Source organism: Rhincodon typus, chromosome 4 (assembly GCF_021869965.1).
Source record: "Rhincodon typus isolate 14 chromosome 4, sRhiTyp1.1, whole genome shotgun sequence".
Lineage (NCBI taxonomy): Eukaryota > Metazoa > Chordata > Chondrichthyes > Orectolobiformes > Rhincodontidae > Rhincodon > Rhincodon typus.
This window is the reverse complement of record NC_063335.1, coordinates 35,540,726-35,563,502: the sequence shown is the minus strand read 5'-3', so window position 1 is coordinate 35,563,502 and position 22,777 is coordinate 35,540,726. Positions and strand designations below refer to the sequence as shown.

Genomic DNA, 22,777 nt, shown 5'->3' with positions numbered 1-22,777 from the left:
AGACCCGAAACGTCAGCTTTCCTGCTCCTCTGATGCTGCTTGGCCTGCTGTGTTCATCCAGCTCTACACCTTGTTATCTCAGATTCTCCAGCATCAGCAGTTCGCACTATCTCTATATCTTTAACAACCTTGAAGTTGTTTTGCGCCCAGAGATGAATTTCTGAGCACATTTCCACCTCATCACTAATATCGCTGAGTTCCACATCTGTAACCTTAACTGTTTCTGGCCTCGCCTCGGCTCATCAGTGGCTGCAGCCTGCATCCATGTCTTTGGAATTGACTATTCCAATGCATTCCTGGTCAGTCTCCCATCATGCACCTGACATTAGCTTGAGGTAATCCAAAACTCTGCTGCCATATTTAACTCAGTCCAGATCCCCTTCATCCATCACCCCATGTTCATTGAGCAACACTTGCTCCCAGTCCACTAGGACCTCAATTTTAAAATTACTATCATTGTTTTTAAACACTTTATGGTCATGGTCCTCTGTGTCTTCCAGGCTTTCTCACCTCAAGATATTTTTGCTCCTTCAATTGTGGCATTTTGCATATCCTTGATTTTAATTGCTCCATAATTGGTGGCTGTGCCTTCAGCTCCTTGGTGTCCAAGCTCTGGAATTCCCAACTTAAACCTCTTGATCTCTCTCCTCTTTTAAGACACACTTTACAACTTCTTCTCTCTCACCAAGATTTTGGCCACCAGTCTAAACATCTCCTTGTGTGGCTCAGTATCAAACATATTTTTGATAACATGCTTGTGAAGCAGTGTGAAATATTTTACTATTTAACTGCACTTTAAGTTGTGTTATTGTATCACAGAGGCACATTAACGTTACTGAGGGCACTGACTGACGAGCTATTATTCCTTTATTGCCTCAGTGTGCACATCAATAAAACAGTTATGTATTCCCTACTCTATATTTATAATAAAACAGGCCTTAAACATTCTCTTCGGGGCAAATCTAATACACTACATCATAGTTAATGGAATTTTTTTCTGCCTCAGTCTTCACAACAAAGGATGTAACTCTTTAGAAGACATCAAATACACCAGATGGAAAGTCTCTCTCTAAAAAATGTTTGTTTCATGGTAGACCACCATACAAGAAATGGTGCCCAGATCACAAAATCAAAATAATTTTTAAAAAGTATTATGAGGAACTTGCATTAATAGTGATTTGCATATTTTAAATGTCACGACAAATGCACAGTTTCCAGCTAATACTAACTACCAAAAGGCATTCTGTTCAGTTGTGTTAGATTTCAAAGTTTGTCTGGGGTATAATTACATTTGAGGTCACAGCTAATGTTAACAAATATTGCACCTCCTTTGGATTTTCTCTCAGTTTCAGAGACTCAGATCACACACATAAACACAGCTCAAATGTCTTAGTCCTCAGAATTAAATCAAACAGCTCCAAAAGCAATTAGAATAGATAATGAAGGAAATGTATTTATGTAGGCAAAATAAATTCATCCACACACTGTAATTTTTCCATTGAGAAAAGTGTCATGGAGACTGCCAATCCCAGCTACATTCCCATTGCAACTCCGTGGCCAATCAGAGTCTTTCTACCTGCTTGGTCTAAGATTTCTCAGCTAAGATCAACAGTGACTAGTTCCTGCTGCATCTCCATGCCAACCCTTCTATACATGCTGAATAAATCAGTGTTCCCTTTCTAAATTTGCAAGTCAGTTTTGATGAGTCATCTCTTGCAAGTCTGTCCTGATTACAGCAAGATGAAAAACTTTAAAAACTGTGGATGCTGTAAATCAGGAACAAAAACAAAGTTGCTGGAAAAGCTCAGCAGGTCTGGCAGCATCTGTGGAGGAGAAAACAGAGTTAACGTTTTGGGTCCGGTGACCCTTCCTCAGAACGGTCTGAAAAACTTTAACTTTGTTTTGCAATACTTAAGTCATGTTAATACGGCCCACGTTTTCAGGCAAGCGATCATGAAGAAAAGGCCGAGACACTCACCTGTGCAGAATTACCCCGGGGGCTTCTTGACCGTACCATTCGGCCCAACGTTTCGACTCCATTGGTGCTAATGTTTCCCGCTGCATTGATTTCCTTCTCACCAATTTGTTTGCAGTCAACAATCAATTTTGCATGGGTTTTGCTAATAACCACATGCAACTGTTGGAAAAGAATATGGAGTAGCATTACACAGGATATACAGGACAAAAACTGGAACACAGAAACAGCAAACGGTCAGTAAGCCTCTTGAGCCTGCCCTCCACCATTCAGTCAGAACTGTGACCCAACTCCACATACCCAAATTCATCTTCTATCCCTAATCCCTGAAAAAGAACTGTCCATCTCAGATTTAACATTAATTGATCATGTATTGATTCCAATTTGTAGGAAACAGATAACAGCCCCTGGTTCGACTTGATCATGACTGATATCCTACTCAACGCCATTTTCCTACTCTATCCCCAAATCCTTAAGCATACAGAGGTGAAAGGCCCAAACTTGCTATGAAAGAGTGTTTCTTAGTTAGAGTCTTGAATGGTCTAATTTTTTAGAATATACACCACTCCTCAAATTCCTTGGAAACAGTTTCTCTCTATCTATATCTGCTCCCCTTAATATCTTAAAACCTTTAACCAAGTCATCCCTCATCCATCTAAATTCCAGGAAATACAACCTTATTTTGTGCAATTTTCCTCATAATTTATCATCAGGATTAGACTGGATTACATAGAACGTACAGCATATTTTACATTTGGCATAGCTTTATCTTCTAAGAATTTGGTAATTTGTCTCACAAGATGTATACACATCAGGTTAAATAAGATTACTCCCCAAAAGAACAGAACACCAAATGGCAGCAAAATAAACTGGGAGTATGCTTAAATTGAGAAGGTTCCTTGAATTTATTTTCAGGAACACTGATGATGAAATAACAGCAATGAAACTCAGACATCGAATCCAGGACAGACAATTCATTTGTTTACACCCACTGACCTTGTGAAAACTCCCAAAGAAAATCTTCTTGACACCTGGATCCTCAAAAGTGACTGTCTGAAACTCATTCTTGTAATCGTAGTTAAAGTAAGTGAGGGTTTTCCCACCATCTAAACACAGCAAACAAAAAGCAATTAAAATTGAGAAAATGCAGGCATTGAGTAAAACATGCATCACAATTATGCCGAGCTTTTGTAAAGCTCTGCTTAGGACTACAGTACAGAATCCAATTCTGGTTGCCACAGTTTAGGAAGGGTATGAGGGCCCATGAGACACAGTAAAGGAGATTAACTAGAATGGTTCCAGGCAGGAGTGATTTTAGCTACAACTGTAGGTTGGAAAAGCTGGAGCAAAGGGAGTTGATGGCAGATTTGACAATGGTATATAAAATTATGACAGCTTTATATAAGGTGGGCAAAGCCAGACTGATTCCATTAGCTGATGGTGGGAGATTAGGAGATACAGCTTTAAGGTTTTAGGTAAGTGATAGAGGGGGATGTTACACAGCAATTAACAATTGAACTGGAACCCTTGCTCTACGAGGGTGACAAAAGCAGGGATCAATGATTTCAAAAGAACACAGGATGAGCACTTGAAGGAAATAGACTTGAAGGGTAATGGGGATAGAGCAGAGGAATGGGCCTGACTAAATTGCTCTTTAGAGAGTTGGCACGGACTCATTGCGCTGAATGGCTTCCTTCTGTGGTATAACGCCAAAAAACATTGAGGTTTCTTTCCTTCAGCTTATAACAGTTCACAGAAAATCTTTACAGGGAAAAACAATTGAAGATATGATTAGAACTTACTGGGTATTTACTCAGTGAGGCAATCAAACATTTTAAATTTTTAACCAATATTGCTGTGCCGTTCAAGGAGTCAGTTGTGACTCAATGGATTGAATTTTCACCTCAGTCCGAGATTGTAGGTTCACAGTCCCACTCAAGAGACCTGAGCATTGAGCTTAGGCTAACTGTCCAGTGCAGTACTAAGGGAGTGCTGAATTGTCAGGGTCTCACCTTTTAGATGAAACTTAAAATCAAGGTCACGTTTGTGTCATCCAAAGAGTGTAAAGGCAATATTTCAAAGAGGAGAATGTAATTTCTCCCTGGTGTGCTAGACTATTCAGTGGCCATCACTAAAATAAAGTGGTTACTGATCATGTTATTTGAGAGATCTTGGCTGCTACAATTCCTCCAACAGTGACTACACTTTTTTTGCTTTATCGTACTGTGGGAGATTCTGAGGCTGTGAAAGGAGCTATGGGAATGCAAGTTCTTTCCTTACACAGCATATTAATATGAGCAGCGTACATTTGATCTCTAGTTCCCCCTCCTAAAAGCTCGCCAAAGTTGAAGGCTTGAGAACAATTTCACTTTGATACTGTTCCATGCAAAACGGAAGTGAGTGGATATTGAACTCTTACTGTCCAAGATGACTCCAACCAGAGGTTCATTATGTTGGTTTAAAATCTCCCAGAGGGCAAAGGGCTCCTGTGGAGTGTCAGGCAGCAGGCGGAATAGGAAAGTGATGGTGTAATCTGAAGGCAATCCCTCAGGGTGGACATTCCTGACAAACATACAGTGCAATTAATAGAACCCAATGACATGTCACTTTAATATCATCTCTAATGTCACTGCTCTCACCACAGGCTCTGTCCTGGCTAACTCAACTTAAAACAACCCTGCATTCCTCTGAAATTTGCTCCTCAACATTATCAGCACACAACCCCCAGATTGTGCCTAAAAGACGTGAGATATCTTCAATTATTTGAGATTTCAGTTTTATGATTTGTTGTAACCCATATACAACTAATTACATTCAATATGCATCACAGAAACATACAATAGCTCAATCCTAAAGCTCACAAAAGCGTTCTCCCAGCTTACTGCATCTCACTCGATTAGCGTACCATTGTAATCCTTTATCTTGCTTATGTTTATCCAGCTTCCCCTAATGTTATTTGCTATGTTCTTTACATAACAGCTCTGATACTTGCCTCAACAATTCTACATGGGTGTAAGTTCCACATTCTTGCCACTCAGGTGTAATAATTACTATATTATATTTATAACTTAGTTTATAAGTGAGGATATCTTCTCTCTTGAACTCCTCTGTAATTTTAAAGATTTCTATCGCGGTGTCCTTCAACCTTCCCTTCTTTAAAGAAAAGAGCCCAAATTATAGCAAACTGTGGTCAACAAACTACAAACTTTTTCACTTCACTATCATCGAATTTAAATTCACATGACCGTACAGTCTACTACATAAACTGCACACTCTTGTCTTCCATGACTCCTCTACATTCGATCAATAATCTGGCTTCATTTCCCATTCCAGCTCCTGACTTTCCTTCTTCAATGAAGGAATTTTAAAATCAATCATCCAATTTTGCATCCCGATTCACCACATCTGTTTATAAACAATTGCTGATCTCCTTTGCTTTTCCTATAAGCAGCTTGATGGGACATAACAATAAAATGACATCAGCTCCTCAATCCTCTTTGCCATTTTGATGAAATCAAGACTGATTTGCCCCATTGTCCTCAATAACTTTGGTTGACAAAAATCTCAGATTTAAAATTAACTAATGATCAGGCATCAATTGTCATTTGTGGAAGAGTTCCAAACTTCTTTCATTATGTGTGTGAAGTAGTGTTTCCTAATTCACTCCAAAATAATTTATACTTTATGTTTAAATAACCCCACCATGTTCTGGATTTCTAACTGATGGAAATAGTGTTTTTGAGTTTACCCTATCTATTCTCCTTAATATTTTCACAACTTTGATTAAGTTACCCCTTAACTTTCTAGATTGCAGGAAACACAATATTAGTTTGTTTAACAAAAACAGAAAGTACTGGAGAAATTCAGCAGATCTGCCAGCTCTGTGGGGAGAAAAACAGAGTTAATGTTGAATCCAATGACCCTTCGTCAGAACCAAAAGCAAATGGGAAAAGTGGGATTTATGTTGATGATGGGGGGTGGGGGGTGGGGGGGGGGGGGGCGGTGCGTTTGGAAAGGGAATGAGACAAATTGATGGAGGAGTGCCCAAAGAGAAAGAAAAAATTGGCGAAGCAGATAAAGGGATTCTGGGGATAATAATTTTTGAATAGGTGATAATGGGAAGGGTTATAGTTGAAAATGGGTTGGCTGTGCTGGGAGAAACCCATACAGACCAGGATCTAGAGATGTGGAGGTGGGTAACAAATATGGAGGGAGGTTTTCATGCTCTCAAATTGTTAACTCAGTGTTGAGTTCTGAGGGCTGTAAGGTACCTAATTGGAAGATTAGGTGTTGTACTTCCAATTTATGTTGAGCTCCACTGAAGCACTGTAGCAAGCCTCCCTCTCCCATCTGGATTTGGAAAAGTTTATCAATTTTGCTTCTAATTTCCATCCTTCCCTCACCTTCACCTGGTCTACCTGACTCCTCCTTTCCTTTCTGTCGTACCTCTGCTTCCATTTCTGGGGATAGTCCAGCCACCGACATCCATTACAAACCTACCAATTCCCACAGTTACCTTGATTATACCTCCTCACGTCCTGCTTTCTGTAAGGACTCCATTCCCTTCTCCCGGTTTCTCCAGTGCATCTGGTCTATACATAAAAATGACTCTGAGGTTCCAGTTGCCTGTCATGTCAAAAACTATTCTGTTCCCTGACCAACATTTGTGTCTCGGGCCTGCTGCTTTCCTCCAGCAAAGCTCAACGCAAGCTGGAAGAACAACACCTCAGCTTCCACCTTCGTACCCTACAGCCCTCAGAACTCAACATTGAGTTTAACCATTTCAGAATATGAATACCTCCCTCCATGTTCATTACCCATCCCCACATGCCGAGGTCCTATATGGGTTGCTTCCAGCACAGCCAACTTATTTTCAACTATTCACACTTCCATTTAGCAGCTATTGAGCATTTATCACTATCAGCAATCCATTTGTCTGCTTCCCAATTCTCTCCCTCTCTCTGGGTATTGTTTCCATCTATTTGTCTCCCTCACCTCTCAATGTCCCAGCCCACCCCTCGGTCATCAGCATAGATACCACTTCCCAGCTGCTTTCAGTTCTGACGAAGAGTCACTGGGCTCAAGATGTTAACTGTTTTATTCTATACAGATGCTGTCAGACCTGAGTATCACCCGTATTTTCTGTTTTTCTTTCAGATCTCCAGTATTTGCGGTTCTTTGATTTACGTTAGTGTTAGATTGTTTTAATTTCTCCTTGTAATTTCACAGCCAAATGTCTTGGCCATTAGAACAAGACAGAAATAGTCAACAAAGGCTAGAAAGGATCAAGTGTTCTTGTCTTGAGTAACAAACATATGAGCTACAGAGAAACCTTCATTCCAAAATGTCAGTTATAATTACAACACGTACTTGGTTGGTTGTGATAGAAGAGCATCTTTGTGAAGTCTAAAACAGGGAAAGCTATTGAGAGAGCCAGTCTCCAGTGACACGCCTTCAACAGAAGCGTACTCCTTCTCAACCAGCCCGAACATCTCCATCATCTTAAACCCTGCAAGTAACAATGAATTGTGTTTTCAGATCATAGTCCGAAACTTGTAAAACATTTTTTCACATGTTTTTTTCTTCTCCCTGTCTGCCAAATCCCATGTGTATCTCTGTGAAGTCTTCAATGACAGAGAATAGGGATTTAGTTTGGGGTGGGTTGGGGGGGTTCTGATGCTTCTGGTGCTGAAAGAGGTGCAATTTGTACTCAGGTGTGAATGTTCAAATTGACTTACCCTTGCCTGCCTTCCAAGCAATGACTTCTGTCTCCACAAAAGTAAAGTGAGAAATCAAAAACATGGGGGATTTCCAGCACAAACTCAAAATGCTACTAAAAATCAGCAGGCAAAGCAACTTTGAAAGTTAAATGGATTGGACCTCATAGAATCTTACAGCATTTGAAATAAATATTAGATCCATATTAGATCCAATTATACCAGGTCCCTTTCTTTCTCTGCCACACCCTGCAGACTTCCCCTTTTCAAGCATTTATCCGATTCCCTTTTGATTGTTATTGTTGACTTTGCTTCCTTTAACCTTTCAGGCAGGCCATTCCAGATCAGAACACTTTACTGCGTTAAAAAATATTCTCCTCGTCTCTCCTATTGCCAATTATCTTATATCTGTGTCCTTCGGTTGCCTCCCCTCCTGCCAGTGAAATCTGTTTTGCATTCTTGTCTATTATCAGAAGCACATTATTTTGAGCTCCCACATTAAACTGCACCCTGAGCATTCTCTGCTCAAAGAGACCAATTCCAGCTCCACTGGTCAAACTGAGAGGAACCCTGGCTTTGTTAAAAAGTGAAAGACAATAGTTTTCTGGTAGCGAGGAAGCAAGTACAGAAACTTGTATAATTTTCAGATAATATAATCTCAATCAATCACACTGTTCAAATGTGTCACACACACTTTGCGCAGTACTCAGAAAACACATCACCATGAATATCCCACATCATATCCACTAGCAGATTTTCTCTCTGCAACAAGTTCTCTTGCTAGGATGATGGGCTTGAAGTAAATCTGCATTGTTTCAATGAGACTTTATTTCTGCCTTCACAGTTAAGAACACGTAGTTTACACATGATAGTTTCGGTGTCAACAAAGGGCAGAGACTGCCTCTATTTGATGAACACACACTATAATTTCACAATAAATAGCTGTAGCTCAGGGACAGCACTCTTCCTTTTGAGTCAGAATGTTATGGGTTCGAGTTCATTTCAAGTCTTGAGCACAAAATTCCTAGACAGACACTGCAGAACTATACCAAATTGTATATTGTACTCTAGTGGCGGGCCACTGTTTTGAAGGAGACCATAACACTTATTCCTGGTGTCCTAGCCAATATTTATCCCTCTGTCAATATCACCAAAATGGAACATCTGGTCATTAACACACTGCCATTTGTGGGATCTTGCTGTGTGCAAACTGGCTGCCATACTTCTCAAATCACATCAGTGCCCTATGTTTCAAAAATACTTCCTTGACTGCAAAGTTTGGGACATCCCAAAGTTGTGAAAGATGCTATAGAGAGTCATACAGCATGGATACAGACCCTTTGGTCCAACCAGTCTACGCCTTTTCTTCAACAGGGTTAAAATCTTCATTTGGAAAACTTAATTATTGCCATGACTGATGGGCTTTGTCGTCCATTGTAATTAGCACCTCAGAATTAAGAATGAAGAAATTCCTCAGTGACTGTCTTCTTTCTTGCTCAGCTGTTTTCAACAGATTAGATTTTCCTTTGTACAGATAAAATTAGATCTGTTCACTAACTTGCATCAGTTTTACATGGTCTGTATAGAAAATAGAAATGTCCTCAATTTTACATAGGAAAAAGATATCCTTAGGACAATTGATGGCTTTATTCGGAGCTGTGAAGATTCTATTCTGATGTGGTTATTTTCACATGGATGACAAACGGAGACATATTTACTCAAACAGAAATGATTCTAACAATTCTGTTACTGCCATTGGATGATCAGCACAAAGATTGTGATGTACTTCCCTCAACATTTGCAACAAATGATGAAATATGTAATGATTCCTTTACCTGCAACACTGTTATCACCAAGCATAACCAATGGACAAGCTGAAAATATAAGAATTGAAACACGTTAATATCCAGATGTGATTTCACTTTCCCAACCAAATTGCACAAATGTGAAAGGCTCAGTGTTCTCCCAATTCTGCAGCAGTCACAAGGTTCAAGACTGTTGGAGGGCAGTGCAGAAGCCACAGCTCAGTGGGTAACGTCCATGTCCCGAAGTCAGAAAGTGGTGGGTTTGATTTCCATTCTACAGACTTGAACATAAAGATCCAGGCTGACACTCCCAATGCAGCATTATTGAAGGCTGCATTGTTAGAGGTGTCCACATGCACTCCTACCTGACATCTGCCATTTCAAAGTCATGTAAAAGATCTTTCAACATTATTTCAAAGAAGAACAGGAAAGGGTCTTTCTGGCCAATATCACTCTGAATTAATATCATAAGTATAGAGTCATAGAATTATAGAGATGTACAGTATGGAAACAGACCCTTCAGTCCAGGTCGTCCATGCTAACCAGATATACTAAGTTAATTTAGTCCTATTTGCTAGCATTTGGCCCATGTCCCTCTAAACTCTTCCTATTCATATAGCCATCCAGATGCCTGTTAAATGTTGTAATTGTACCAGCCTCCACCATTTCGTCAGGCAGCTCATTCCATACACGCACCACCCTCTGCGTGAAAATGTGGCGCCTTATTTGCTGCTGTGTTTCTTATATCATAACACAGACAATACCATCAATGTGCTTGGCTGGTTGGATCAGCCTGAGGATGTTAAAGGTGCTACAGAAATGCATGTTCCCCATATTTTTCTCTTTCATTTAGGCTAGCCGACCTGTGACATATAGAGTGGTGTGTGGCCCCAGCCGGAGACAGCTGATCTGAAACACTAGATGAAATCATGAGTAAATGTCTGAAAAGTGCAGCATGTGAGACACACTGTTGCTGCCAATATTGGAAACATCATTAGTGTGAGATTGGCAATAATAAAACATCGTGAAATCTGGATCAAATTAGGCTTTTGTCATAAGAAAAACTGAAAGTAATTCAGTCAGTTTTCTTTGGAAGTATCAAATTATGTGGAACAGTGAAAGGATAAAGCCACCTTGTGTGCTGTCTTAGTTTAAGAGCTGGAATGGCAAATGTGAGCTAGAGAAAGGAGAGTGTGGCTAATGAGAGTGATGGTGAGGGCCCATAGTTATCTTAAACCTCAGTTCAGTGTGTGAGTACCATTCAACATCACACAGCCAGGTCACCAGTCAAGGGGCAGCAGATTGGGACTGTCCAGGTACTGGGCAAACTTTTGAGAATCCCGAGAGAGAGAGGGGTACATGTGGTGGCCATCAAGAGCTAGTCGCAGTAGTCTTAACTACAACAACTGTCATCAATTGTTGTAACAATCCATCAATATCCTTTATGCAAGGAAATCTGCCATCCTCCCCGGTCTGGCCTATATCCAGACTCATGCTAATGTGGTTCACTCTTAACTGTCCTCTCAAATGGTCTAGTTAGTCTCTCAGTTCAATGACACGTGCAAGGATGTGCAAGATATGCTGGACCAGACAGCGATGCTCAAATCCTATGAAACAATAAAGAGAAGCTCCTTGTCCTCCTGCACACCATTCCACCCCACCATTGGCGCACTGGTAATTTAAGTTTAATTCTCCTTGTCACTGGTAGCCCCAATTCATGGATCTACAGGTTTAGTGGCTGGTTGGCCAAAGGAACTCACCATTTGCTGAGTGCCTTCTTATACAGGAATTCAACCCTCAATTTGTAGGCACCAAGGGGCGTCACACCAGTTTTAGACACATGACTTGGACACCTATAGGGTTGTTGCTGACCAATAGTTCATGAACACAGACCAATTATGGCACTTCCCGGTACAGAATCAGTTCTTGCTGTCCACCACATTGGGCAGGGAGGGGTCATGGAAATGAGCTGACATGGTACACATTCCTTGAAACATTGAGGCCAATAGCACTAGTAACAGGGCTCTCTGGGTTTTCAAGTCATCAGCACAGACACAATTTAAGTAAAATCAATCATACATCGATTATACCTTTCCTTCCTCCAGACTTGTCTATTGCATCACTTTCTAGGCCAGTCATCCACATTCTTACCTCAGTACGCTTCAACTTAAAACAACCTTATGCTCTTCCTTTTATGCTTATTGAAAGCATTTCTTTGGCAAAACCTTTGTTAGTTCACCTAATATCTCCCAATGGGTTTTGGCATCAAATTTTGTTTACAAAGCTCCTGTGTAGCAATTTGGGACGTTTCACTATGTTAATTATAAATAAAAATTGTTGAAAGGCTGAAAGATTAATTTTTTGTGACTCACTTGCAGACGCTGTCTCACAGACAAAGGTAACAAGCTCATCTTCTATCTTCTTGAAGGCATCAAAATCATCCACAAAGAACGCATGCCTATTACTGGGTTTATTTGCAATGTTGATAAGCTCTGAGTAATCAGCGTCAGCAACACCCACTGCAAAGATACTGTAACCTGGAGCAGAAATAGATATGACAGTGTGCTTCAGTTCGACATATTTCTGCCCATACTTAACTGTAAAAATGCTTAATGTGCACCTAGCTTGCTGTTTGTGATTGACATTGTTTGGGAATTCCTTCAACGTTAGCAGTGTCAATGTAACACATACAATGCAATGTTAGAGTATTTTAGTTTTAATCCCCTTATTGGATGCTTTAAAGGATCTTATTGATGCTTGCAGAATGTTTGGACAGAAATGGACTATTCAGCCCATCTGATTCATGCCAGCATTTCTAGCCTCAGCCCAATCTCCTTTAATCTCACTTCATGAGTGAATGCCTCCATTGCTTTCTCGCTCTTATGCCTATCCAGCTTCCCCTTAAATGTATCTTTACTCTTTGCTCCAACTACTTCCTGTTATGATACAGTAGTGAGTTCCCACCGCTCTCTTAGCACTGCATTCCATATGAGAAGTAAATTAACAATTAGCTTGTGTTACATGTTAATTGAACAGTCACAACTTGTTTCCTACCTCTCTTTCACTGGTGATTCTCAGCAGCTCTGTTACACTGTTTCAGCAAAGGTGTTTCATTCTATCCACCCCATCCATTCCTTTAACAACCTCAAGTATTTCAGTTTGACCATATCTTAATTTGCTCTTCTCAAGGGCTTGCCAGCCAATTGCAAGCACTCAGATCCCATGACATTGTTGAAAGACAAAGGAAAATGTTCTTTTTGTGATCACACCTAAAATAAGAAACAGGAACCACAGCAGACTACATGACTCCTCAAAACTGCTCCACCCATCCAATAAAATCCTTGGTGATCTTTTAAATCACCTCCAATTTCCTGCCTTATTTACATGTCCCATAATGTTCACAAATTTGCAGATCTGAGGTTTTAGTAACTCAATGACTAAGCATCCATAGCTTTCTGGTGTGGAGGATTCCAGAAATTTACAACCCTGATAAAGAAACTTTTCCCTAATTCAGTCCTAAATGGCCAATCCCTTATTCTCAGACTATGGTGCCTGGTTCAAGACTCTCCAACCAGGGGAGAAATGTCCTCCTAGCTCTGCCCTGTCAAACTCTCTAAGAATGTTATACTTCTCAATGAGATCACCTCGCATTCTTCAAAGCATCCTTCACTCAAACAAGTTCATCACTAAGCCAGGCCCAAATGGGCACAGTTCTTATCCCTAAGTGTCCACACAGTGAAGATTAGAATAGAGTGATGCATCTATTGTGGGTTTCTAGAACTACTTTACTCCATTACCATCAATCTGCATCTCTTTGGAAATCTTGTCAATGTCATCTTGCGATCGACCATCCGTAATTACGACCAGGACTCTGGGAATGCCCCTCTGTAGTCCTGCCTCAACGGTGAAGATAGTATCCTTGGCATGTTTGATAGCCCTGCCTGAGAATTCAAAGAAAAGCATGTAGCAGATGAATCAGGGTAGAAATCAAATCACAAGCATTAGTAAGGGAGTCAAAATCTTAAATTGTCCAAATGCACAATGGATTGATCTATACATGAACAGAACAAAATGCATATCTTGTCTATGAGCTTTTATTCTCTTTATCCTGTATCCTTCAGTTCCATATACTTAACACCAAAGTTATCAGAAGACTTACATTAATACAAATATGAGTACTTGGTATGTCCTGAGTGCAAGCTGAGTGAGGAAAGAGTATGTTGCCCTTACTAAGCGGGAATATCCAATTCTTTCATTGCTGTGCACTGCTACGTGAAAATCATAATGAAGTATTCCCATTTAAGTGTGGACAGGAGGACTGATACAGTGTGGGATTGTTGGCCACACATTGAAAGGACACAGTAAAAACACTTGATGTATAATTTGAGAAGTCAATTGGCTGTGCTTACTTCTGGCGCATATCGTTTGCCTACTGCCCCATTTCCCAGAGTCAATGGGTGGAAATGCTGGAATATGAAAACCTGGTGCTTGATCTCATCATTTTGCAGGAAGATATTGGAAATACTATGGAACTCCTGTCTGTGTGGAGTTTGCACATTTACCCGTATTTGTGTGGGTTTCCTCCGGGTGCTCCCGTTTCTTCCCACAGTCTAAAGATGTGCAGGCTAGGTGGATTGGCCATGCTGAATTACCCCATATTGTTCAGGGATGTGTAGCTGGAGTATAGGGCAATGGGTCTGGGTGGGATGCTCTGAGGGTCAGTGTAGACTTGTTGGGCCGAAGGGCCTGTTTCCACACTGTAGGGATTCTATGATCTATGATGTATGATCTATGAGCACAGGATCAGGAGGAGGCCATTCAACCTCCTGAGCATGCTGCCCCATCCAAACAGATCACAGTCAACCTGCATCCTTATTCCAATTGCCCACTTAGGTTCTATCAACTTTAACAGCTTTGATTTAAACTTTACGATTTAAATATTAGACAAAGGCAAGTAAATGGGCAAAAGAACATCCACCAACTAAATCTTGGTGTGGTATACAGGATTTTGGTGAGGCCATACCGGATACAGTGTAGCTTTGGTTTTGTTACTTAAAGGATATATGTTCCAAGGGGTGTGCAAGGAAGGTTCAGGTCCTGAGATGACAGGATTGTCCCATGAGGACAGACTGTATAAAATGGGCTCATACCTTCTGAAGTTAGAAGAATGAGAGGTGATCTTGTTGAAAAATAGAAGACAATTAGACTGCTTGGATAGATGCAGAGAGGCTGTTTCCCTGGTTGGAGAATCCAGAACTGATGGCAGCAATTATGGCTGAGATGGGGAGAAATTTCTTCACAGCATGTATCCACTTCAGGGAGCTGTGGATTCTCAGTCACTGAGTATATTTAATAAATGGATCGATAATTTTTTTGGATATTAAGGGAAACAAGGGAACTGGGAATGAGATGGGAAAGTAGAGTTGAAGATGGGTGGCACAGTGACTCAGTGGTTAGCACTGCTGCCTCACAGCAGCAGGGACCCGGGTTCGATTCCGACCTCAGACAATTGTTGGTGTGGAGTTTGCGCATTCTCCACATGTCTGCATGGGTTTCCTCCTCTAGTCCAAAGGTTTGCAGGTTAGGTGGATTGTCTGTGCTAAATTGCCCACAGTGTCCAGGGATGTGCAGGCTAGGTGGATCAGCCACAGGAAATGCAGGGTGAAAGAGATAGGGTAGGTCTGGGTGGGATGTTCTTTGGAGAGTTGGTGTGAACTCGATGGCCCAAATGGCCTGCTTCCACAGTGTAGGGATCCTGCAAGTTTGCTTTATTTCTATTGAATGGTAGAGCAGGCTTTAGGGGCCATATGTCTTACTCAAGTTCCATTTTCTTAAGTTCTTTACTATTTATCCACTGAAATTTACCAAGGCGTGGAAACTATGCACAAGTAAAGAATGGCTCAAATTAACTTAATTTCTCATTCAACTTTTTTAGTCATTATTACAAAGTTGCATTTCCCTCCAAATGTGATTTAATTCTTGCATTTCCCAATCTGGCTATATAAAGATGATGAAGTACAACAGCAAATATGATTACATCTGAAGTTTTGCATCATCATCACCATGTTTTACTGCAAAAGGAAATTTGTGACTTGAGAAAGGAATTAGGTGTCCTAATGATAAATGATTGCCTCTTCTGCAGCAAGTGGTTTCTCTTTCTCTTTCTCTCTTTCTCTCTCTCTCTACGCATTTTAATTCAATTCTCTCTTCTTAACTAGTCAGCAGTCATCTTTTAACCATTTCATCTCAATGAATACTTTTAACCTTTTCACCATTACATTGTCTATTGAATACATCAGACAAAACAGCATTAATTAACAGAAGGAATTAATTACAAACACCTTGCATTTATATAGTAACTCTAATATAATAAAATGTCCCAAGATGCTTCATAGGAGCACTGTAACCCAATAGGAGCACTATAATACTGTGCCACATGAGGAGATACAAGGCCAGATTATGAAAGGCTTGGTCAAAGATTTATTCAGTGTGTTAAAGGAAGTGAGTGAGATAAAAGAGGCGGAGAAGTGTAAGGAGGGTATTTCAGAGCTCTGGATCATAGCAACCAGTGATGAACAATTAAAATTGAAGATAGACAAAAGACCAGAATTAGAGAAGCAGAGGTAATTTGGAGGTGTGTAGGAAAAGAGGAAAGGGCAAAACCCTAGAGTGAACTGAAAACAAGAACATGAATTTTAAAATGGAGGCATTGGGAACAGGAGCTAACATTAGTCAGCGAGTACAGGTGTGATAGATGAAGGGGATCTGGTATCAGGTAAGATGCACTCCATCATGTAATGTGAGGCCCGTTTCAAGTTTTGTATTGAGTTTTACTCAACAAAATGAAAACCTTGCAGTCCCTTCAATTCAGTTAAACAGCCATTTAATTTGAGAAAAATAAACAGTAAAGCCTAATTGGTTTTGCTATATCTAAGATATTTTCATTTCTAACTTCAATGTAATTTTATTTTGCCCGTCCTGCAGGATTACAATGCAACAGAATCCACACTGTGCTCGCTGCACAGTATTCAGGCTTTTTTTATGCAAGGGCATAATTTTCTTGCAAAATCCCACATAGGCCAGGCATCATTTTACAGGATCCCACCCGTATTGACTGATGTTAAATTCAACAATAGAAGTGTTTATAGATATAAGGGAATGATAAACAGCTGTTAAATCTCTCCAAACGGCAGAGATACTGTAGGTGGGTGCTGCACATTTTGAGAAGCTGTCTTTCAGGTGAGGAACTAAATTGTGAGCCTGTCTGCCCTTTCAGATTACTGTACTCCTTCCATTGACAAGAGGTCAAGGACTTGAATAAATATCTCAGGGAGGGGAGGAGGATGGTTGTTTTCTCATGCACAGAGTTTTTGTCATTTGGAATGTACTACCTGAAAGGGAGATAGAAGCAGATTCAACCGCAACTTTCGAATGGAAATTGGATAATTATTTATGGTGGTCGGAGTGTACAGAACTTAAGCACTGTTAAAAAAAGATACATTTTGCCAAAGCTTTTTGTCTTGCACTTAGCAGGACAATTCACAAGAATACCAATTCAAGGGGAAAGTCGATATTTATACTGCAAGTAAGGAGAGTACTGATTAATTTGCAAGTGCACACTGATTGGTATAGGTTGCCATGGAGAATGCACCCATTAACTGAAAATTGACAGTTAAGTGGCAGGCTTTATACAAATTTTTAAGCAGCAGATTGGCTCTGATTGGACAGGGCATTGCCCTGCGAAGTGAGCTACAGAACGGCTGTCACCTATTATGTTGAGTCAAAACAGGCTCAGTGCTTAAAAAAATAAATAAAGGTCAAAACTTTAGAGCTAAGTGGGAAAGTGGGAACAAAGAACGAGACTAATTAGACAGTTCTTTCAGACAGACAGCAGAGGCATGATAGACAAAATGGCCCTGTCCTGTGCTGGATACTTTCAAGATTTACAAGATCTCATGGCAACAATGTTGAAGAGTATATGAGTTGTCCATGGTGTCCTGGCCAATATTTATCCCTCAGTCACCATCACTAAAAGCAGATTATCAGATCATTGTTGTTTGTGAGGTTGTGTTCTGCTCAAATCATATGACATGCTTCCTAAATTATAATAGTGGTTACACTTCAACAAGGTACCTCATTGGCTGGAAATGCTTTGAGGCTATGAACAGCACAATAAAAATGAAAGTTATTTCTTTCAATCACTTTTCTTCCACTGTCACCATAGTCGATGCTGCATGTTCAGCATGGCGCAAGAAATAGGTGGAGTAGCGGACCATAATACACAGTGAGCCTGCTCTGCCATTCAACATGATCATGGCTGATCCTGGGCATCAACTGCAGTTTCCTAACCACTCTCCATATCCATCAATTCCTAAATCTATCCCAACCTTAAATCTATTCACTGATGGAGCATCCACATTATTTTGGGATAGATCAGTTTAAAGATTCACAACCCTATGACTGAAGTAATTTGTTTTCATTTCAATCTTAAATGATTGTCCGCTTATCCTGGGACTACTTCCAATGTTTCAGAATCCCTGAACAGTGAAAAAAATCTGTCTCTCCCATGTTTAATCCCTTCAGAATCCTGCATGCCTCAATAAGATCACCTCTGATCATTCTAAACTTCAGTGACTATGTGCCCAGTTAACTCAGCTGCTCATCGTGGTGAGAAACACACATGGAGTTGTTAAGAATAATGAAGGTCACTTAAAAATTATAGCAGGATTTGTAATTGTTTTTGTAGACAGATGTCATAGAAGCGAAATGTAACTTGCAACTGTAGTTAGTTAACAGAGATTAACACCAGGGAAACACAGAGAATAAGTTAGAACTTCTTCCCTCCTCACACAGAAAAGTTAGACAGACAATGAAACACCATATGAAACAGAACAGGGTTGACCATTTGAAAAGGGACATTATAATGAAAGGATACGGGGAGGATAGCAAGAAATGAAACTACAGTAAATAGCATAAGTTTTATATCAGCATTGAAATGGAACCAATGCGCTTACTGATCTCTTGCACTGTGATTTCTCTGATTTCATGCTAAACAATAATTTTCTGTACCTGTCTTGGTATTTCCACCTTTGTATCTAATACGCTGGACAGCATTGAGAAGATTCTCTTTGTCACTGTACGAGTTGAGCTGAAATTCTGTTCTGGGATCATCGCTGAACTGCACAATTGCAACCTGTTCCATTTCAAATAAATATCAGATTGGTAAACCATCTAACTACTTGTTACATTCCAATTTACAATGAATTGCACGCAGAACATTTCTCAATGTTGATGGGTTATCTGGAACAAGGTGCAGTGCAGAAGCTGGAAAGTGGAAAGGAACAATCCCAGAGGGTCAGAGATAGTAGGAACTGCAGATGCTGGAGAATCTGAGATAACAAGGTGTAGAGCTGGATGAACACAGCAGGCCAAGCAGCATCAGAAGAGCAGGAAGGCTGACGTTTTGGGCCTAGACCCTTCTTCTGAAAAAGGTGTTCATCCAGCTCTACACCTTGTAATCCCAGAGGGTCAGTCTCTCTGACCCCTACACATGAACTGGTTGCTTAAATATTTCTTCAGCCACGCGAGGGATCCAATAACTGAGAAAACTGAAAGGTGAAACACATATAAATCTAAAACAGGAAAGCAAAATACTTTTGGATGCTGAAAATCTGAAATAAAAACAGAATGTGCTGAAAATACTCACTAGGTCAAGCAACCTCTGTAGAGAAAAAGTATTAACTCAGTTTCTCTGCCTGTCTCTCTGTCTTTCCATGATGCTGGCTGAAACATGGGGTAGTTCCAGCATTTTCTGTTTATATTTAATGTGAAATAGTTCTCCCTAAAACTTTTAGTTAATGCATTGAAGTTGAATTTGCAAAGAGCGTTACAAGGTCAATTTCACAAAAACAATGAATTTCATGTTGAGTACACTTGAAATGTGTGCAAAAGCAAAGACCCAATTTCCTAATGTCAAAGGGACACTAGGGTAAAGCTTTACATGAGGTGCACATTCTTCTGAATAATGTCTGTACGTATGAGCTATTGAGGTTAGCACTGGTTCAGAAGGCTGACAGTTTAAAAGTGCACTGAGGATAGTTAATGCTGAATTTAAACATGCAAATTCCCATGTACTACTCAGTTTAGAGTCAGAAATTGTTGTCTCTGTTAGCTTCAGGACAATCACTTTCTCACATGCAATAATATATGGTGTACAGAATTTACAATCCTGAAACAGGCCATTCAGCTTGTGCTTCACATAAATATGCTTCCAGCCTTCGTCATCACACCCTCATCAACAAATCTTTTACTCCTTTCTCCTTTGTATGTTGTCTAACTTCCTCTTAAATGAATAAATGGTGATTTTTCTCCTGTATCACATTCTACCAATGGAGGATGTATGTGTTGTGTGTAGAAGTTTGTGAAAATGTCCATTTTTTCAAAACGTATTCAACGCATGAATCATATGCAGAATCAACAAGTAATTAAGAATGTTACTGTTTATTGCTAGGGGAGTTTTATGCCTAAGTAGGGAGGTTATTCTTCAGTTACGTGAGCATTGGCTAGACCACATTTGGAGTACTTGTACAGTATTGGTTTCCTCATTGAAGAAAGGGTGTAAATGCTTTGGAAATAGCTCAGAGAAGGTTTATTGTACTAATAGTTAGAATGGGTGGGTTGCCTTATGAGGAAAACTTGGACAGACTAAGCTTGTATGCACTGGAGTTTCGAAAAGCAAGAAGTGACTTGATTAAAACATAGAAGGTCCTGAAGGGTCTTAACAGAGTACATATAGAAAGGATGCTCCTTCTTGTGGGAGAACCTAGAAATAGGGGGCTTTTTTTTAAGAATAGGGAGTCATCCATTTAAGATAGTGTTGCAACTCTTTGGAACTCTCCCTTTGAGAGGTGATAGTGCTGAAATTTTTTTTAAGGTAAGCATGGATAAATTCTGAGTAAGCAGGGGGTAAATGGTATTGGGGTAGGTGGGAATGTTGAGGTTACAATCAGGACAGCCATGATCTTATTAAATGGTAGAGTAGGCTGAAGGGGCAAATAGCGAATTCCTGCTCCTAACTCTGTGTTTGTATTTGTGTGTGAGAGTTAGAATTGTCACACGTTTAGTATTAGTGTGTTAGGTATCAATGGGTTCTCTAAAGAATTTGCAATGAAGATTCTGCTTGACCTTCACAGATTACAAAACAAGCCTCAGGCTACAGTATGGTGTGTAAGTCTGGTCATCATGCTTTAGGGAGGCTCCCTCGGTTTTGGAGAGGGTGCAGAGCAGATTTAGTTAAAAGGGTTGAGAGACACTGGAGAAGCTGAGATTGGTCATCCTACAGCCGTGAAAGATTTCATTAATGTGTTCACAATAATGAAGGGCATTGAGAGAATAAATGAGGAAAGATGGTTACTACTGGTAGCAGGTCGGATAATTGGACAACACCAATTTATCAAATTGTCATGAGAACCAAAGGAGGGAAGAGGATTTATTTTTCATGAGTTACTGTGATCTGGAACATGCTGCCTGAAAGGGAATTACAAACAGATTCGATCATAACTTTCAAAAGGAAACTATATCATTGCTAGAAGAGAAAAAGAAAAATGCAGGGCAATGGGGAAAGAGGGATTGACTGGCACTAATCAGATAGCTCTTACAAACAGCCAGCACAGTCACAATGGACTGAGTGTCCTCTCTCTGTGCTTTAACAATTTGGAATTTGAAGTCTGGTCTTGCTGTGGCATAAGGCAATTGGCACAAAAAAAGACACATAAATCCAAACATATTCCAACCAGCAGACAGAATCAGAGAACAATCCAATGTGGTGCTGATTCTGAATTTATATATGCCCGACGCTACTTCTTTTCTAGTGCTTACTTGAGTTCCCTCGGGGCCAATCTTGTCCAGAGCTCCAATCGTATTGTACAGGAAGCCAATGATCTTGACAAAATTCTCATCACCGATGCTCCATGACCCATCCACAAGAAACACCAAGTTCGCTCTGGCAGCTTTACAAACTGGAGGAAGAAGACAAAGAATGAATTGTTACCAAAAACAACTGAAAGCTGCTTCTCACAGGTGAGGTCCTGCAGAAATAGGAGGATGTAAGAACATGAGAGATACCTTTCAGCTCCTTGGACCTGCCCATTCATTCAGCCGGTCTGTGTATTAGGACCATCCTTGGTTATCTAACACTTGATACCCTTACATAATAAAAAATGGTCAACCTCAGTTTGGACTTTTTCCGATTGACCCACTTTGGTGGGTTTGGATTCCAGATTTGCACTGCCCTGCTATATGACCAAGTCTTCCTGACATCACCACTGTCAGCCCAGCTCTAATTCTAAAGATTCAAAAGTTACATCTCTCCTTAAGAGGAAATAGTTTCTCACTACCTATGCTATCAAGCCCTTTAATCAGATCAAATCCCCCTAATCCGATCACTCTTTAATCCTGTTCTAAACCATAGCTGTAATGATTAGCGTGACTGACAACTAGCAAAACCAATTAAAGTTGTTCAAACAGAGGTGCTGGATATTCTGTAAACAATACACATTGTGAGATATAGAGTGGAATGGTAAAAATATCCTCAACCATGTGTGAAGATTAATCTCGATTGGAACAAAAATACAGAGCTATACAAATAACTGTACTCCCCAAACCAAGGATCTGAATTGTAACACATATGCCTTACCTTCCCTGGCAGGAGGAATTGTAGGTAATGGGGTGGTTGTTGCAAGAGGTGCAGGTGGCTGGGTTGGAACCGGAGCTTAAATAAAAGAAAGGCACATTGCAGTTAAAACCACTTCTCCACACAGACATAATACCCTCACAGAACATTCTGCTTAACAACATGCATCTGCATAGGTCCTTTCAGTGTAGAACATGCTCAGGTATCTCATAGGAGTATCATCAGACAAAGATTTACCACAAATCACATGAGAAAGTAATACCACAGGTCACCAAAAACATGGATGAAGGAGTTGGTTTTAAGGAGCATCTTAAAGAAGGAGGTGTAGAGCAAGATGTGCAGCAATTATGGAGGGAATTCTACAACTTTGGGCCCAGGGAACCTAAGACATAGTGAGATGGTTAAATGCAGGCTGTGCAAGAGGATGGAATTGAAAGAGCATCCAGGTATCCAGAAGGAAATGGGGCTGGAGAAAATTACAGAAGTTGGAAGGGTGAGGCCCTGGAGGAGTTTAAACGCAAGAATGCATTTTAAAATCAAGGCATTGCTTAATCAGAAACCAATGTAGATCAACAAAGACAACAGCAAT

The 22,777-nt window shown here is 40.3% G+C and overlaps 1 protein-coding gene across 5 annotated transcripts in view; it reads right to left on the bottom strand.

Moving 5' to 3' along the window:
- col14a1a (collagen, type XIV, alpha 1a) overlaps nucleotides 1-22,777 on the bottom strand; it is a 202,633-nt gene that overhangs the window by 48,486 nt on the left and 131,370 nt on the right. For all 5 annotated transcript variants that reach the window (XR_007261919.1, XM_048595780.1, XM_048595781.1 and 2 more), the window contains 10 exons: nucleotides 22,192-22,266; nucleotides 21,375-21,514; nucleotides 18,567-18,690; nucleotides 13,295-13,438; nucleotides 11,870-12,034; nucleotides 9,528-9,566; nucleotides 7,346-7,484; nucleotides 4,395-4,537; nucleotides 2,972-3,081; nucleotides 1,979-2,137 (listed from right to left, as the gene is read on the bottom strand). Coding sequence is in view for 4 of the 5 variants with exons in the window: in XM_048595780.1 (XP_048451737.1) it covers nucleotides 1,979-2,137; nucleotides 2,972-3,081; nucleotides 4,395-4,537; nucleotides 7,346-7,484; nucleotides 9,528-9,566; nucleotides 11,870-12,034; nucleotides 13,295-13,438; nucleotides 18,567-18,690; nucleotides 21,375-21,514; nucleotides 22,192-22,266 (1,238 nt within the window). In the remaining variant the exon portion in view is untranslated. The remainder of the gene's footprint in view (nucleotides 1-1,978; nucleotides 2,138-2,971; nucleotides 3,082-4,394; nucleotides 4,538-7,345; nucleotides 7,485-9,527; nucleotides 9,567-11,869; nucleotides 12,035-13,294; nucleotides 13,439-18,566; nucleotides 18,691-21,374; nucleotides 21,515-22,191; nucleotides 22,267-22,777) is intronic.